At 44.3% G+C, this 18854-nt stretch overlaps 1 protein-coding gene across 2 annotated transcripts in view; it reads left to right on the top strand.

The window, feature by feature from the left end:
• The first annotated feature begins 2786 nt into the window (after positions 1–2786).
• Parn (poly(A)-specific ribonuclease) overlaps positions 2787–18854 on the top strand; it is a 139429-nt gene continuing 123361 nt past the window's right edge. The window contains exons 1-10 of one of the 2 annotated variants that reach the window (XM_040730776.1): positions 2787–2940; positions 3349–3426; positions 5072–5151; positions 5820–5887; positions 5968–6049; positions 10607–10667; positions 13348–13492; positions 14909–14974; positions 15990–16028; positions 16768–16810. In XM_040730776.1, coding sequence (XP_040586710.1) covers positions 2922–2940; positions 3349–3426; positions 5072–5151; positions 5820–5887; positions 5968–6049; positions 10607–10667; positions 13348–13492; positions 14909–14974; positions 15990–16028; positions 16768–16810 — 681 coding nt within the window. In that variant the 5' untranslated portion in view covers positions 2787–2921. The remainder of the gene's footprint in view (positions 2941–3348; positions 3427–5071; positions 5152–5819; positions 5888–5967; positions 6050–10606; positions 10668–13347; positions 13493–14908; positions 14975–15989; positions 16029–16767; positions 16811–18854) is intronic. The other variant, XM_040730775.1, reaches the window with a different exon arrangement.

Raw genomic sequence — 18854 nt, 5'->3', positions numbered from 1 at the left:
ACTCAGGACCTCTGGAAGAGCAGTCAGTGCTCTTAACCTCTGAGCCATCTCTCCAGCCCCCTCACTCTTAAAAAAAAAAGATTTATTTAATTTTGAGGCAGTGATGGCCCATGCCTTTGATATCAGAGGCTGAGGCAGAGGTGGGTGGATCTCTGTTCAAGGCCAACCTGGTACAAAGTGAGTTTCAGGACAGCCAGTACTGTTACACATAGAAACTCTGTCTCAGAAAAAAATAGTAAAGATTTATTCATTTCTTTTAATGTATAGTGTTCTGTCTCTCCAGCCATTCCCCATCCTCACCCCCCCACCCTACCTTTTTTTTTTTTTTTTTTTTTTGAGAGAGGATCTCACTATGTAAGTCTGGCCAGCTTGGAATTCAGAGATATGCCTATTTCTGTCTCTAAGGTGCAGGGGTTAAAGGTATATACCACCACACCCAGCTTTTTTATTAACTCTTTTCCACATCCAGCTTTTTTATTTACTTTTTAAAAAATTTTCGGAAGAGGATTTTTCTGTGTAGCCCTGGTTGTCCTGAAACATGCTCTGCAGACCAGACTGAACTCACAGAGATCAACTTGCTTCTGCATCCTGAGTGCTGAGATTAAAGGCATTCACTCTCAATGAGGGTCTTATCCAGGTCTTATTTTTGAATACTTTGAATTATGTGTCTGTGAATGTGTGGGCATTGTGAAAACGAGTGCAGGTTCCATGAAGACCAGAAGCCTGGAATTGGAGTAACAGGCAACTGTGAGTCTCCTGATGTGGATGCTGGTAACTGAATTCATGTCCTCTGAAGGAGAGATGGATGCTCTTAACCATTCAGCAATCTTTCTAGTCCCTCCTTTCCAGGTTTATAGGCAAGCTGTCCCTTCTCTTTAGGACCCTTGTCAAGTCTAATGTTCTCCCTTCCTCCAGGAGGTCTCAGCGTGGTCTCCTAATTTTTCTCCTAGTAAATCTCATTCATGAAGGGTAATTATGTGTCAACTTCTTTTACTGGGATGATTTCTATTGTATTGTTACTATGATTGTTACAGTTAGCACATAGCAAGAACCTGTTTCAAATCTCCCCTCAACAACAACCAATTAGTTATTCATACAGATTGATTTGTATATAATCCTCATACAATTTTTTCTCGGTCTCTGTGTCTCTGTCTCTTTCTCTCTCCAGGGTTTCTTTATGTAGCCTTGGCTATTTTGGAACTTACTATGTAGAACAGGCTAGCCTAGAACTCGGATATCTGCTTGCCTCTCCTTCCCAAGTGCTGGGATTAAAGACATGCTCCACCATCTCCTGGCCTGTATTCTTTATAATTCACATACTTTAAAATGACAGAACTTCGGGCTGGAGAGATTAACAGCACTGAGGTTAACAGCACTGGCTGCTCTTTCAAAGGTCCTGAGTTCAATTCCCAGCAACCACATGGTGGCTCACAACCATCTGTAATAAGATCTGGTTCCCTCTTCGGGCCTGCAGGAATACATGCAGGCAGAACACTACATACATACTAAATAAATAAATCTTTAAAAAAAAAACAGACTTCAATGCAATCCCAAGAAATGGAAGTTGAGGAAGTTTGGCTGCATTATCAGGTCACTAAATGGTGGAGCTAAGTTTAAATCAGGTCTTCTAAACAACTCTACAGTGAGATTTTTTTTTTTGAAAGACCAACTTGGGTTTATTCACTCAACCAACTTAATAAGAGCATCTATTATGTATCCAAAAGGCTTCGGGTGATCAACAGCAATCTCCAGCCAACGTAACCCACCTATAAAGGTTCCGGCTTCGCCCTCTCTGATTGGCTAAGAAACCCCGTGTCCCCATCACTTTGTTGCGACACCTTGCTCTTTACCTCCAAAGCAACAACCATGTTTCTAAAGGGCAAGTCTGATTCCTGCCTGACTTTCTCCCTCCTACTCCAGGTTTTCAGCTCCAGAGGGACGATCACCATGCTTTCTCATTATGGTATCCCCATCCGGCCAGAGTGGCACGGAACAGGAACACAATACATCGGTGCTGAGAGATGGTTACAAGGGTAAGAGCACCTGCTGTCAAATCAACAAAACTTAGTACAAATCCCCAGCACCCATGTAAAAAGCCAGGCACAGCCCTGCAGGCCTGTATCCCCAGTGTTGGGAGACAAGAGACAGACATCTTAGGAGCTCTCTGGACAGCCATTCCGGCTGAAACAGGTTCAGTGAGAGAGCCTGTCTCAGGGAAAGCAGAGAACGAGAGAAGACACCGGAGGTCCTCCTTTGCCTACCCTGGCGATCACCAAACACAAACATACACGCACCTCTCCAACACCACCCCACAAATTAAGCAAATAACATTATATACCCATATATTTATCTTTAGACAGTTTCACATTATGTCGCCTAATCGGCCTCGAATTTGCAATTCCCCTGCCTCAATTTCAGGTCCAGGGGAGAAGGGTTCAAAAATCTCTAGATCAAGCCTTTAATCCCAGGACTCTAGAGGCAGAGGCAGGTGGATCTCTGTGAGTTTTAGAGGCCCAGCCTGGTCTACACAGCGAGTCCAGGACAGCCAGAGCTGTTACACAGAGAAATCCTGTCTCGAAAAACCAAAAAAAAAAAAAACCCAAAGCAAACCAAACCAACGACAGCAAAAAAATCTCTTGATCAACCAGGCGTCAGGACAGGAATTTCTTCAACAGGGGGCCAGGGTTTGGGACCTTCTCGCTTCCTGGCAGCCCCGGGGGGTCCCTCAGCCTCCGCCCCACCCCTGCCGTGACGCAGCTCTGACGCAGGCGCAGCGGCGCGCGCTGTTTCCGGAAGTGTCCACCGCGGGCTGTTTCTCGGCTGCCTCCGACGTCGCTTTCGCTCGCTGCTCCTGGCTGCGGAACTCTGCGCGTGGACCGGCGTCGGCCTGGGCGGGGCCAGGGTTCCGTCTGCGCGGCAGAATGGAGATAATCCGGAGCAGTGCGTGTCCGCCGTGTAGCCTCCACCTCGTCCCCCAAGCCCACCCAGCGTGCTAGGCCCAGACCTCGTGTGCTTGGCGGGGTCCGGGGCCAAGTCAGTCCCGCTGGGCTGTGCATCCTCTCAAGTGGTGCTGCCGCCTTGCCTGTCCCTCGGCGGAACGTGCGCCCTGCGGACCCTTGCCCGTCTCTTCCCCGTGCACCTCCTCGGGCTTAGCACCCTTCGGGTCCTGACTCCGCTGTCTATCCACCCTTGGAGAAGTTGTCCCCCTGCGGTCCTTGCACACCTTAGGGACTTGCCCGTCACTTCCGTGGCCCAGGGTGCCCCTGCGGACCCTTCTCCCATCTCGTTTTAGTTGGTGGGCGGGAAGGCCGGCCACCTGATCTGAGCCTCTTCTTGGTTTCTCTGCAGATTTTAAGATTAATCTTCACAAAGTGTACCAGGCCATAGAGGAGGCTGACTTCTTCGCCATCGATGGGGAATTTTCAGGTATCACTCCCTTGAAAGCCCTGGGCTAACACCTTGTATAGCTAAGGCTCCTCTCCTAATCTTACCTGTTATGGCAAAATCGTGGGAGAGATACTGGGGTTCCGTGGTCAGGCTGTGAGGTTTATGGATACAGGTGATGTTTCTGGTGCTGCTTAAAACGATTTAGGTGTATGTGGCTAAAAAGAAAGTTTAGTTTTTGTCGTTGTTTTCTTGTTTTGTATTTTTCTAGATTTGGTTTCTCTGTGTAACAGCCTTGGTAGTTCTAGAACATTCTTTGTAGGCCAAGCTGGCCTTGAACTCACGGAGACCCAACTGCCTCTGGGATCAAAGGCTTGGGTGCACCCGGGATCTCTCCATCTTATTTTAAAAAGCACATTCTCCCAGCCGGGCGGTGGTGGCACACGCCTTTAATCCCAGCAGTCGGGGACAGAGGCAGGCGGATCTCTGTGAGTTCAAGGCCAGCCTGGTCTACAAAGCCACACAGAGAAACCCTGACTCGGGAAAAACAAACAAACAAACAAAAAATCCAACAAAACAAAACATTCTCTTGTTGAGCCCAGAGCTGGCCTTCCAATGAGAGGTTAGCCAGCAGTCCCCAGGACGCATCTGCTTCTTCCCACAAGCACTCCAGTGCTGGGTGACAGGTGTGTGCTGCCATGCCCAGCTTTTATATGGTGAAGGTCCAAACTCAGGCCCTTATGTTTGCCTGGCAACCGCTTTACCTTTTGAGCCGTTTTCCCAGCCCTATCTTACACAGTTTTGCAGTTCCGTGGCATTAATTACACACATGTTGCTGTGCAGCTATAGCACCATCCATTCCTGGATTTTTTTTTTTTAATCTTAAACACACATACTCCTGGAATTATCCATTACTCCCTTTAACCTCTCTCAGCTATCATTAGTCTTTGATTGTGACCATTCTAGACACATCATGTAAGTGTTTTGTGTCTGGCCAGGACTACACTTGCATGGCAAATAATGATATTACTTAATGCTTTAGTGGAAATCTTTATTTTGGAGCTCAGTAGATGCATGTGTGCATGATTTTGTGTGTGTGTGTGTGTGTGTGTGTGTGTGTGTGTGTGTGTGTATAAGTGTATGCACATACATGTGCGTGAGTGGAGGCTTGAGTCCAACATTGGATACTTTCCTAAATCAAGCTCTACCTTTTTTTTAGACAGCATGTCTTCTAGTGACCTGGAAGTCACTTGATTGACTGTCTGGCCCATGTGGTCTAGGGATCCACTGTCTCTGCCTCCTCATTGCTACATATAGCTGCTTGCATAGGTTTTGGGGATTCCAACTTTGTTTACACAGCAAGTGTTTTGCTGACTGACCCATCTCTCCAAACCCTAATTACTATGTTTCTATGAATGTGGGAGTCTAATCCAGGCTCTGTCGTGTGCAAGGCAAGCACTTCTCTCAGTGAGCAACAGCCGCCTCACACATTAATGTTACATTTGGGAAAGTGTGATATAGACAAAATTCATTTTAACTAGTAGGAATGTGAGTAGGCTCTGGATGGAGACTGACACTGTAGCATGTGACAGTTTTACACTAGCATTTATTATTATTGTTATTATTGTTATTATTATTATTATTATATTATTATTATTGGGCCTAATCCTTATTTTGTATGATCTAGGAATCAGCGATGGACCCTCAGTCACTGCATTGACAAGTGGTTTTGACACCCCTGAAGAGAGATATCAGAAGCTTAAAAAGGCAAGTAGAGCCGGCCAGTGGTGGCGCACGCCTTTAGTCCCAGCACTCGGGAGGCAGAGGCAGGAGGATCTCTGTGAGTTCAAGACCAGCCTGGTCTTCAAGAGCTAGTTCCAGGACAGCCTCCAAAGCCACAGAGAAACCCTGTCTCAAACCTGCCTCCCCTTTCCCCCCCAAAAAGGCAAGTAGATATGTTCAAAAGTCTTTTTTTCTGTCATGTGGGCCCTGCTGTTGAATTTAGAAGAAGAGGTGGAATCATTAAACTTACTCTTGCGTGTTTTCTAAGTGAGGTGTGTCTTCTGAACACCAGCCACAAAATAACATTTTAGTTGTGTTTAAAATAGCAGAAATAAATTGTTTGCTGCAAGACATTCTGAGGGCTATTCTTAAAATTAATTTGATATATAGGAAATAAATATGATGCAGTTATAATTTGGAAATAGGCCTAATACTGTGTTTTGGGAATGATAGATGGCTTCTTAGTTGGGAACAAATTAAGAGCTGTGTACAAATGCATAAAACTTTTGATGTGTAGCCTGCACAGTCTGTTCCCTCCAGTCTGTTCTGCTGAAGTCATAGTGAGTGATTCAGAAAGCCACCAGGTTGAAAATACTTGCTCATGCCAGATATGTGGCTCTCTTGTGACTGATGTTTTATTTTCCCTTTTTCAGCATTCTATGGACTTTTTGCTGTTTCAGTTTGGCCTTTGCGCTTTTAAGTATGACCACACAGATTCCAAGTAGGTTGTCTTAATAGTTGGGAATTCCTAAGTTGTCTCCTGTTATCATCCCTAAGTGTCCTTTTTTCTTATTTTCCCAGGCATATAACGAAGTCATTTAACTTCTATGTTTTCCCCAAGCCTTTCAGTAGGTCCTCACCAGATGTCAAGTTTGTTTGCCAGGTTAGTAGTGGAACTGCATTTTCCCACAATTGAAGTGCTGATGGGATGGAGTGGAAATGTAGAATTCCTTAAGATTAAGCTCTAGGGCCTGGAGCTATAGGTGACTTAGGAGAGTGCTTGCCCAGCATGAATGATGACCTGGGTTCTCTCTCCAGTGCCACATAGTGGTACATGCCTGTGATTCAGCCTTGGGAGGGAGGTGGAGGTAGAGGGATCATTAATTAGAAGTCATCCTTGGCTACATACTGAGTTTGAGGACAGTCTGAACTATATGAAGCCCTGTCTCAAAAAACAAAAACAAAAAAACCAAAAACGATCTCTCTCCCCCCTTAAAAAACCCAACGAACAAACACAAAATAAAACCAAGCAACAAGATGTAGGCTTTGGTTAAGTTATATTACCTTTCTGACCTTCAGTTTTAAGGTTTGAAAATTAATGACACTGTTATCAACTCCTTATTTCAAAATATTATAAGAAAAAGGCTATAAAGATAGGTAGATGGGGGCCTGGAGAGATGGCTCAGAGGTTATGAGCACTGGCTGTTCATCCAGAGGTTCTGAGTTCAATTCCCAGCAACCACATGGTAGCTCACAGCCATCTGTAATGAAATCTGTTGCCCTCTTCTGGCCTGCAGGCATACATGCAGACAGAATGCTGTATACAGAATAAATAAATACATCTTAAAAAAGATAGGTAGATGATATCAGATCACTATTTAATTTATTTATATGATTTATTAATAAAGCTAGTTGGGGATCATGACACTGCAGTGGGACTCTATTTGGGACTTCCGCTGTTTTCCTCTGTAGTTAGCCTACATTAGGACTCACAGGCGTCTCTGTACTTCATTGTCTTTGTTCCCCAAGGGTGGAGCTTTGTTTTCTGAAAGAGTCAAACTTGTTAAACCTGGTCCTTGCCCCTCACTCACCAATTTGGAGACAGAAGGTGGAAAAGACTCCATTTTCTTTTTGAGAGGAGCACAAAGTATGAGACTTACCCTGAGACTCTTGTGGTAGCTGGCTTGGCAGATACTGGATAAAGTTCCCCTTCTGCCTGCTTGGTTAGTTGTGGTCATGGATAAGGAGAGTGAACATGTGGGTGCCTGAGGGAAGAGAGGGTCTCTTTCTCTCCTGAAATCCTGCAGCTGATCTTCTCTCCCCCTAGTAACACGAGTTCATCTTAGTCTTTTCCCTTTTTGCCATAAGAATGGTAATACAGCTGTGGAAATCCAGAGGACAGACTCCTGGACACTTTCTAAAGTTAAGATAAGGGCAGGGAAGCCGGGCGTTGGTGGCGCACGCCTTTAATCCCAGCACTCGGGAGGCAGAGGCAGGCAGATCTCTGTAAATTCGAGACCAGCCTGGACTACCAAGCGAGTTCCAGGACAGCCTCCAAAGCCACAGAGAAACCCTGACTAGAAAAACCAAAAAAAAAAAAAAAAAAAAAGATAAGGGCAGGGAATGTAGCTTGGTAGGCAGGATGCTTGCCTAGTATGTACAAGTCCTTGAATTTGATTCCCAGCACTTGCATAAACTGGGCCCAAAGGTTTGGATAGACAGGCAAGTGGCACATACTTTTAATTGTAGGGTCACATATGTGATAGGTAAGCATTTTATAAACCAAGCTACCTCCCTGGCCATAAAGTTTTTTGCTTGTTTTATTTAAAAGTCTACAACTACAAGTTCTGGATATATGACCAAGTGGGGGAATCTCAATTTGGATCTCTATAGCACTTGGAAAATCAGGGCATGCCAGTTAGAATCTCTAATCCCAGGGCTGTACGTTGAGACAGGTGGGTTCTGGTTAGTCAAAGTCTGGCTGAAAAGGCAAGCACCAGGTTCAAAGCGAGACCATGTCTCAAAAGTTAAGGTGGAGAGTGATTGAGGAAAATATTCAGTGTTAATCAGGCCTCCACATATGGCTGTATGGGTGAGTTGAGTGCACCTGTGCATACATGTGAATATCACATACAATCAAGTACATTTATACACACAGCAAAGTAGAGAATGATGTAAAGATACAGGCTGGGCGTTGGTGGCGCACACCTTTAATCTCAGCACTCGGGAGGCAGAGGCAGGCGGATCTCTGAGTTTGAGACCAGCCTGGTCTACAGAGCAAGTGAGTTCCAGGACAGACTCCAAAACAATACAGAGAAACCCTGTCTCAAAAAGCCCCCCCCCAAAAAAAAAGATACAGGCATGCCCAGGCACATGCACCCTCTCCCATATACTGCATACATACATGCATACACACACAGGCACGCGCACGCACACACACACACACACACACACACACACACACACACACACACACACACAGCCCTACATCTGCAGAGCTCCATTTTACAAAGGATTTAGAGTCTGAGTAGTTTAAAATGATGTCACAGTTAATTGTTCTCAAAGAGATTGCATCCTTAAGTCATCTGGGACCTAAAGGCAAAGTAGCTTCCAGTGTCCTTGGAAATGAAATGTGTTTAGCATTGAGCTGCTAGGTAGGGGGAGGAATGGGATGGGGGGGTGCTGCATAACCCAGGGCTTTGAGGCAGAGCGAGGCAGAGCGAGGGGAGGTGCAAAATGGCATTGAAATGCTTTTTGTCTGCTTTTCCTACTTCCTCCGCCGCCTCTTTCTCTCTGTGTTTTCTGAGACTTTGGCCCATGTAGTTCAGGTGGGTTTCAGAATTACTAAGTAGCCAAGGATTACCTGGAACTTTGGGTTCTCCTGCTCGATGTGTGTCACAAATCTGCTTTTGTCTTTAATAAATGGTAAAATAATTGTATGTGTACCAAAGAATTTTCCTAGAATAAATGTCACTGTGATTTATTTACCAGCAAATGGTTGATTTGTCTACCTGTTTTATATGCCTGTACCTGGGGTTATGTGAAGCTTTTTGGGTGAGAAGGGGTTTCTAGTAGAAAAAGTTCAAGCAGCCTTGGTTTGGCGCTTGGTAGACAAAATGCCTATCTGGGTGCTTCTTAGTGTGTCTGTCAGAGATGGAGTATGCCATGAGTATATAAGACTTTAGGAGAACAAAGAAAATCTCAGTAGTTACAATATCATTCTTTTTAGTTGCTTTGAGAAGGACTTCATGTTTTGGGTAAATTCAGACACAATCTCTAAAAATAATTTATTCAGCTTTAATAATTCTACTCATATCTTTTATCTTCTAGGTGCATGATATGTTTGATTAGTCAGGTTTGCTTAGTTAGGTATTTTGCTCTTTGGGTCTTGAACATTAAAAGCATCTAATTGTCTGGGTGCCTGTGGTACACACATTTAATCCCAGGACTCAGGATGCAGAGTCAGGTTGATCTCTGTGATTTCAAGGCCAGCCTGGTCTATAATGTGAGTTCCAGGGTTACCAGAGCAGATATATAGAGAAACCCTGTCTCACGAAAAAACAACAAATAAACAAAACCAAATCCCCCAAAAAAAAACCCAAAACCCCCAGAACCCATCCAACTGGCCAGGTCTGGTGGCACAGGCCTATCATCCCAGCTGCTCAGGAGACTGAGGCAGGGAGCCACAGAGCTCAGGCTATCCGTGGGCTTACAGAGTAAGTTCCAAGCTATCTTTGATAACTCAGTGAGACCCTGTCTGAGAAAAACAAAAAGCAGAGTGTGGAGGATGCAGCTCCATTGTAGAGCATTTGCATAGCATGTACAAAGCCCCAGTTTCAATTCCCACTTCTCAGAAACAAAAGCAAGAACCCATAAAAAACACTGAGGGCTGTGACTGTAGCTACCTCATTTGGTAGATGCTTGCCTGGCATGAATGTGGCTTTGGAGTCCATCCGTCCCCAGGACCCATAGACTGGGTATGGTTGTACACAGCTGCAGTCTCAGCCCTCACAGGAAGCAGGAGGCTTAGGGAGTTCCAGGTCATTTTCAGTTATATAGTGAGTTCTAGCTACCCTGGCTACACAAAGCCTAGTCTCAAAAAACAACACAAATCAATATGATATAAAAGAAGACAACATCCAATTATGATTTTGGTCCTGATAAAAGATAGTGAGACTGGTAAGATGGTAAAACGGCTTGCCTTAAGTTCATTCCCTTGAGCACACTTAAAGGTGGAAGAGAACAACCTCTGTAAATTGTCCTTGAACTTCTGCATGTGCATGCCGCTCTACTACCACTCCCCCTTCACATGCACGCACGCACGCACGCACGCACGCACCCACGCACGCCCTGCCTCCCACTCAGTGTAGAATGCCTTACATTCCTTTAGCTTACACTCAGGTTGTGTGAATGTACTTTATTTCTGTTTGCAGACTTATAGTCAGTATAGTAGCTGGAGGGCAGGAGCCTCCTGCCATTGGGGAATTATCTGTCCACTCAGTGGATTTTTAACAAATTATAAAACAAAGAATGTTTTATAAAGATACGAAGGGGTTGAGCCATGATATTTTAAGGAAATGAATAGTCATAGCAGCTATGGCTAAAGACTTGACCTTTGGCCTGCTTTTTCTTGTTGAGTTGTCAGGGTTACTTGCCTGCATCACTTCTCTGCTGGTCTGACACTGCCCCGAGCCATACTGACGTGTGTTGTCTGTTTCAGAGCTCCAGCATCGACTTCCTAGCAAGCCAAGGGTTTGACTTCAATAAAGTGTTTTGCAGTGGTAAGACTGACTTTGTAGTTGATAAACCTTTGAAATCCTTCAGAAGTAAATCTCATTTCACTTGAGAATCACCCTTTTTTAATAGCCTGTTTATTTTAACAATTTAGAGTTCATGTAGACAGTGCTAGGTTTCATGTGCAGTGCTGGAGTCCCAGATGTGTGCCGCCTCATCCAACTTGTCCATGGGCTCCAAACTCTGTTCCCCATGGCTCCCTAGCTAGGCGTTTAACTGGCTGAGCTATGTCCTGAACCCCTATGTTTTCTTTTTATCAAAAAACATTTTTACATTTCTGTATTACGCTTGTGCCTGTGCCACTGTGTGTGATTACCCACAGGGCTCAGAAGAAGATTTGCATTCTCTGTGGCTAGAGATAAAGGTGAGCTGTCTGATGTGGGTGCTGGGAACCGCAAGAACAGCAAATGCTTTTAACTGCTTATGCTCACCCTCTGGTTTGTAAACCTAGTTAATTCTGAGGTGAGCAGGAGAGTAGATAGTATTCCTTGAATTGTAATGAAGCCTCTTAAACTCTGACTTCATTGAGGATAATTCGTCCTACCCCAGTAGGACTTAGTCACATACATGTCCAAATGTAGGAATGCTTCTAGTTTTTGCCAGTGTGACAGTTGTATGTAATACTTAACACTGTATTCTAGTCTTTTGGTCACAATGCTTCTTTATTCATTACTGTATTTCTTATAATTGGGGGAGAGGTGTGGTCTGTGTAGTTGGCATGATTCTGATGCTCACCTGTGGGGATGTGGGACTGGACAGCATGCTGAGGAGGGACAGTGCCTTCCTCTTGCCCCAACCCCACTTTAAAACATAAGGCCTCTTCCCCCCCCCCCCCAGGACATGGTTTCTCTGTGGGACAGTCCTGGCTGTCTTGGAACTCACTCAGTAGACCAGACTGGCCTTGAACTCACAGAGATTTACCTGCCTCTGCCTCCTGAGTGCTGGGATTAAAGGTGTGCGCCACCACCACCACCTGGCAAGGCCTCTTTATCTGGGAGGTGACTACGACTGTTTATAGAATGGTACTGCTGGGATATTGGGTAGTAGGACAGAGTAGAATGACTGTCCTTCCCTTGGATGTTTGAGAGTGAAGGTGGCAGGTTGTAAGTCAGTGGAAGAGCACTTAGTAGCATATGTGAGATCCCGTTTCCTCCTTAGTACTGCAAAAAGAAAAGAAAACGAAAGAAGGAAAAAGAATATTTGAGAGGCAGATGTGGTAGCTGCCTGCAATCCCAGTTGTTGGGAAGCTGAGGCAGGAGTATTGCAGGTTCAGTGCCAGCCTTGGCTACATAGCAAGAGGCTCTGGCTACAAAGCCAGAAACCCTGGAATAACTTCTGCTGGAAGTTCTTCCCAGGGCTGTTTCACAGGTTCTGTGACTTCCAGGCATTCTCCAGGAGCTTGGGCTGTGGCCTGGCATTGTTGTTTGTATGCCTAGTCCTTCTCTTGCTCAAGGTCACTTCATCATCCAACAGGATGATCGCAAATGCCCTGTCTTGTACATTTCTTGAGAAAAATACTAACTTGGATCGATTTTGTTGTCAGTTAACTTTAGTAAAGGTGAATGAGTGCATGAACAAGTATATTTAATGATCTCTTTCTCTGTTGATTATTTATTTATTTGTTTGTTTGTTTTTTTCTTAGCACAAAAGAGATTTTATTACCCCTAAGGGGGCAAGTTAGGGGACTGCCTCTGGATAGGGGCAAACACAGCAGCAGGTGGCTCTGCAGGAGTGTTTTCTTTTTTTTTCCCTCCCTCCCTCCCTCCCTCCCTCCCTCCCTCCCTCCCTCCTCCCTCCCTCTCTCCCAGTTTTACCTTGTTTTTATTGAACTGTACATTTTTCCCTACTCCATTTCCATCCCCTCCCTTTCCCCTTCCACCCTCCCCCATGCTCCCCACGTTCCTAATTTACTGAGGAGATCTTGTCTTTTTTTCCATTCCTAGGAGGATTGATTTTTTTATTTTAAAAATATAGTTAAAATGTTTTCTGAGTATGATAGATTTTTTTGTTAGTTAAAAACTTTTTTGTGCCGGGCGTTGGTGGCGCACACCTTTAATCCCAGCACTCAGGAGGCAGAGGCAGGTAGATCTCTATGAGTTCGAGGCCAGCCAGGTCTACATAGTGAGTTCCAGGATAGCCTCCAAAACAACACAGAGAAACCCTGTCTCGAAAAACCAAACCAAACCAAACCAAACAACTTTTTTGTATAAGCCAAGTGTAATGACGCACGCCTTTAATCTATCACTCAGGAGGCAGTTGCAGGTGGATCTCTGTGAGTTCAAGGCCAGCCTAGTCACCAAAGTGAATTCCAGCAGTGCCAGGGCTAAAGAGTGGGACCCTGTCTCAAAAAACTAAAACCAAAACAAAACCCCAAAACAAAAAACAAACAAAAATAGTTTTGTGTGAGGACTGGATATGTGGCTCAGAAGTTAAGAGTGGTTGCTCTTCTTCCCAGGGGCTGGAGTTCAGTTCCCACCGCCCACATCTGGCAACTCACAATTGCCTGTAACTCCAGTTCTAGGGGATCTGAGACCCTTTTCTGATCTCTGCAGGCACCTGCACACAAGACGTGTACATACACGTATAAATAAAAATAAATTTATTTGAAGAGTTTTCTGTATGAAACCATTATTTCTTCTAACATATTCTTTAAAAAATTGCATGTAGGAATTCCATATCTGAATCAAGAAGAGGAAAGACAGCTGAGAGAACAATTTGATGAAAAACGTTCTCAGGCCAATGGGGCAGGAGCTCTGGCAAAATGTCCTGTGACAATCCCTGAGGATCAGAGGAAGTTTATTGACCAAGTAATGTAAGTTCCTAAACTGACATGCGGCATGAGGTGGGGCTGTCTCACCCTGGGCAGCGCCCGCAGGTACCTGTGTAGGTGTGATGTGAGAGGCCGGCTCCGATTATGACTTACTGGAGGATGCTGCGCTCTTGCGCCACATGCACAGGTGGGAACACAATTGATTAAGAGGCGGTATCTCGATTGTGTCAGGATCTCTGTCTTCCACACCAACTTCAACTGCACAGGCGCTCACCCAAGTGTAAATGGGACTTGTAGCCTTTAATTGAGGCATATCTAAATATAGGCAATAACAGCCCGTTGCACCACATTTGGACCTGTTCCACGCTACTGGGTGGGCCCGCAGCAGGTGTGCAGATCTGTCTGGACCAAGCCTTTCTAGAACATTGCTCCATATGTACTTTTTGTTTCTTACAGTAAAGGTTTTGACAAGCAAATGTGCCCTGGGAGGCGTATCTAGTCTTCTATAGGTTAGTTACCAGTATAAGAGCTTTATTATAAAAGTCAAAAATATATTATTAGTATTAACAAATTCTTTCTTTTGTGTCTGTCTAAGTGGTATATATACACATGGTGGTTGTCTGCGTGAGGCAGTCAGAAGGGTTGGGTATCCTTCTGCATCACTCTTTGTTTTACTATTTTGAGGTGGGGTTTCTCCCTGTACCTGGAGCTAGGTTGGCAGTCACTATGGCTCAGTGGTCCTCCTGTCCCCAGCTCTGGGGTTATGGCTATGTTAAGCCCTGCCTGGCTTGTTGGAGTTGGGATCTGCACTTGCCCTCATGGTTGTATAGCAAGCACTCTTAACTTGTCTCTGCAACTCTAAAATTGATTAATTGTTTGAGGACTTGTTACAATTTTGCTAGTGACAACAATAATTTCACCCAAACCATATGTAAAAATACACCCATTAACTTTGGTTTCGATTATCTCTTTGATTTGCTTGGAATGATGGAAAGAAGACCTATAGGCATAAGAAATATTTCTTGGGGCTGGGAATATAACATAGTTGGTAGAATGCTTGCCTATAATGAACAAAGCCTAGGATTTGGTCTCCAGCACTGCATGAATTGAGTGTAGTGGTGCATATCTGTAATCCTGATATTCAGCACTTGGGAGGTAGAGGTAGGAGGATCAGAAGTTCAAGCTGTCCTCAGTACATAACAAATTTGAGGTCATCTTGGGATATATGAATCTGTCTTAAAAAAGAAAAAGGGGAAAAAACTAGACTGCTTTTGTGTGTGTAGGCGTGTTCTAGAGATAAAACTCAGGCTTTTGTCCAGACTAGACAAGTGCTGGGCCACTGGCTTCACCCCAGCCCAGAATTTACGTTGCTTTTGAATGTAACTATTGCAGATTACTGTTCTGATCACTTCATTCCTTCACGGTACTGATGGTCATTGTCTGATTCCTACTCAACAGAGAGAAGATAGAGGATTTCCTACAAAACAAAGAGAAGAAGAGCTTGGATCTAGAGCCGTGCACTGGGTTAGTTGCTGTTTGTTGCATGCATTCCTTTTTAGGAGAGGAGTTCTGTTTTTTGATGTGTATTCTTTTTTTCTTTTCTTTTTTAATAATTTTTATTGTTGTTGTTTGTTTTTCAAGACAGGATTTTTCTGTGTAACAGCCCTAGCTGTCCTGAAACTCTGTAGATCAGGCTGGCCTCGAACTCAGAGATCTTCTGCCTCTGTCTCCTGAGTGCTGGGACGAAAGGCATTCGCCCCCATGCCCAGCATGTGTGATCTTCTTACAACATCCTTGTAAATAGTTTTTCTGTCCCAGGTGTGCTCCTAAGACTTGTAACACTAACACATTGGGGATGTCTGTCTACTCAGAATGAATACTTTGTCCCACCCTGGGACAGAAGAAAATCACTCTTCTGCTTAGCCATTGGGTTGTGCCCAGGAGTGGCATTGTTGGCCTGGAGGAGTGTAAGCACCTGAGGACCTCAGGAGGAAAGGGTTCACTGTCAGGCCACCTCTGTTCTTTTCATCTCTCTACAAATTAAATCAGCATGTGAGAGGGTATCAGCATCTTTCCCCCTTTTGTTTTGTGGCATACTTCAAAGCTTTTGGAGTGCAAATGTCTACTCTAAACTCTATGTAGCTGCAGGAAGCAATATGCTTGATCATAATTTCTACCTAGTCTCTAAAAGCAATAAAATAACATCACAATGTTGATAAAGACAAATGATGAATCCTTCCACCTCAGAAATGTGCCTGTGTTTGTTGACCATTCCATGTTCTAATGAGGACACTAAATTCAATCTTTCAGCTTTGACTGATCAGTTTGGGTTCCCTCTCCCTCCCACCCCCAGACAGGGTTTCTCTGTATTGTTTTGGAGGCTGTCCTGGAATTCGTTCTGTAGACCAGGCTGGCCTCAAACTCACAGAGATCCACCTGCCTCTGCCTTCTGAGTGCTGACATTAAAGGCGAGTGCCATCAATGCCCGGCTAGGGTTCACTCTTAATAACCCAGGTTAATTCCTTTTCTTGTTTTATAGGTTCCAAAGAAAACTTATTTATCAGACTTTGAGTTGGAAGTAAGTATTTGAATTAGATATGTGTGAGCTCTCAAGGACAGGGATTTACTAAAACAAAGTATAATCTTTGGTCCCGTTGCTCTTGAAATTTTCAGTTATGGGTGAGTTGATTATATCATATCCCCAGTCTATTCTTTAATTGACTGTTCTTTTTCTGTTGCCACTTTGTTTATGTCTTAAGGCATATATAACTCCCTCCACCCCTCCCAACTAAAACATAATCTGATAGTGATGTGTGCATGGGAATAGTCCTTGAGCAGGACAGGGGCTGTTGGCTGGCTTGTCCAACCTCCTTTCTTGTCCTATCCATATGTCTAACTAGGCTTTCCACATCCCTGTCCTCTTGGGCCACTGCAGACACCAAGGCAAGCTGCAGCCCAGTGGCACCCCACCCTCCCCTTTGTGCACCCCATGAAGTCTACAGACACTGTCATCATTTCAGTTACAAAGTAGGCACTAGGAAGCAAGATGTCCTCTGTGGCAGAGTTGACTATATTATGAAATACCATCCATTTTAGAAAGTGCTAAAATCCTAAAAAGTTCACATGAAAATGATAACATTCTAGTGCATTTAAGAGAAGAGGCAGGGAAACATCGGCTGAAGTGTTATAAATAGGCTTATTGTAAAGTGTAGTAGTGATTGCCCCTCTTAAGTTTAGAGCCATTGAGGTTGCTTGTGGAATTCTTTTGGGTTTTAGCAGTCATTGAGTCTGCACTGATATGTTTTCTTTTTCTTTAGGTTTCCCAAAGGCATTCATGTTGAGACATTAGAGACTGAAAAGGTAACTAACAGTTATTCAGTGCTGACAGTCAGCTAACACAGTGGTGCACTGACATGTTGATGGTTTTCCCTTTGCCCTGGCTCCCATGAACTGTGACTGGAGAGCTGTGTGTCCTCTCTGAACCTGCTTTTCCTCATTTGTATAGCGGGGCTAAGTAAGCGAATGTAGCTTACAACTTTTAAGATTTAAAAAAAAAATCAGGAAATTTATATATGTTATTTTATGTGTATAAATGCTTTGCCTGCATGTAGTATGTGTACCATGTACCCGAAGTCAGAAGAAGGATTGGAGTTACAGGTGTTTGTAAGCCACCATGTAGGTGAAGGGAGTTGAATTCAGGTTCTCTGCTCTTAACCACTGAGCCATCTCCCCAACCCCACTTACTGGTCTAAAGAAAAAAAAAAAAAGAAATAAGAAAAGATGATGTAGGCCAGGAGTGGTCTAGCACTTAGAGGCAGGCAGCTCTCTCTGAGTTCCAGGCCAGCCTGGTCTACATAGTTATTTCCAGGACAGCCAGGGCTATGTAGAGAGATCCTATTTCAAACAAAACAAACAAAAGCCAACCAAATAAAATGATTCAGTGGATAAGTGAAAGTGAATTTTTTTCCATCTGTAATATACACATACATTGCAGTATTTTTTCCTTTTTTAAAGATTTATTTTTATTTTATGTGTGTGGGTGTTTCGTCTTCATGTATGTCTGCGTGCCATGTGTGTGCAGTGCCCATGGCCACCTGAAAAGAGAAGTGGATCTCTTGGGATGGAATTATAGACAGTTGTGAGCTGCCATGTGGTTCTGGTAATTAAACCTGGGTCCTCTGAAGAGCAGCCAGTACCCTTAACTGCTGAGCCATCTCTCCAGCACTTCTCTCTCTCTCTCTCTCTCTCTCTCTCTCTCTCACACACACACACACACACACACGCACGCACGCACGCACGCACGCGCGCGCACGCTTGCACTTATGTATGTGTGTTGGGAGTTGGGGCATGTGGAGGTCAGAAGACAACTTGTGAGAATCAGTTCTGTCTTCCTAGGGATGTATCTCAGGTTGTCAGGTTTGGCATTAGGCACCTTTTCTTAATGAACCATGTCTCTTGCCCTTGCAGTGTGCTTAATGAATATAAAATATAATTTGTGGCCGGGCGTTGGTGGCGCACGCCTTTAATCCCAGCACTCCGGAGGCAGAGGCAGGCGGATCTCTGTGAGTTCGAGACCAGGCTGGACTACCAAGCGAGTTCCAGGACAGCCTCCAAAGCCACAGAGAAACCCTGTCTCGAAAAAACCAAAAAAAAAAAAAAAAAAAAAAAACTAGTTATTTAGAATTTCATGGTCAAAAGTTATATAACCTCGGGCTGGAGACATGGCTCAGCGGTTAAGAGCATTGACTATTCTTCCAGAGGTCCTGAGTTCAATTCCCAGCAACCACATGGTGGCTCACAACCACCTTGAATGAGATCTGGTACCCTCTGCTGGCCTGCAGGCAGAAGGCTGTATACACCATAAATTAAAAAAAAAAAAAAATTAAAAAGACTTAAACTGCCGGGCGGTGGTGGCTCACGCCTTTAATCCCAGCACTCAGGAGGCAGAGGCAGGCGGATCTCTGTGAGTTCGAGGCTGGGCTGGACCGACAGCCTCGAAAACAATACAGAGAAACCCTGTCTCATTAAAAAAAAAAAAAAACCAAAAAAAAAAGTTATATAACCTCAGTGCTCACCACGCAAAGTCTTATTTGCAGTCTGTGGCTGATTTCAACTGATGATTGTTAGGTTGAATTCTTAAAATACTGGAAGTGTCATGGATATGCAGATGCAGAAGGGGTCTGTGTACCCACTCAGTTTGGAATCATCTCAGAATAGTTTCTGTTGTGCTTGCTTATGCTTTGGCTTATAAGTTTTTGGTTGTTTTCTTTGTGGTTTTTTGAGATGGTCTCATACAGCTTAGGCTGGCCTTGAACTCTCTATGTAGCCCAGTATATCAAAATTGCCATTCAAAGTTATAATCACATCCCTTTGGAGGCCAAGGGGGTGTCTAGATGTTTCCAGA

This window comes from Mesocricetus auratus, unplaced genomic scaffold (assembly GCF_017639785.1).
Source record: "Mesocricetus auratus isolate SY011 unplaced genomic scaffold, BCM_Maur_2.0 Super-Scaffold_100024, whole genome shotgun sequence".
In the NCBI taxonomy this organism is placed as follows: Eukaryota; Metazoa; Chordata; class Mammalia; order Rodentia; family Cricetidae; genus Mesocricetus; species Mesocricetus auratus.
This window is presented reverse-complemented; position numbering and strand designations above follow the sequence as displayed.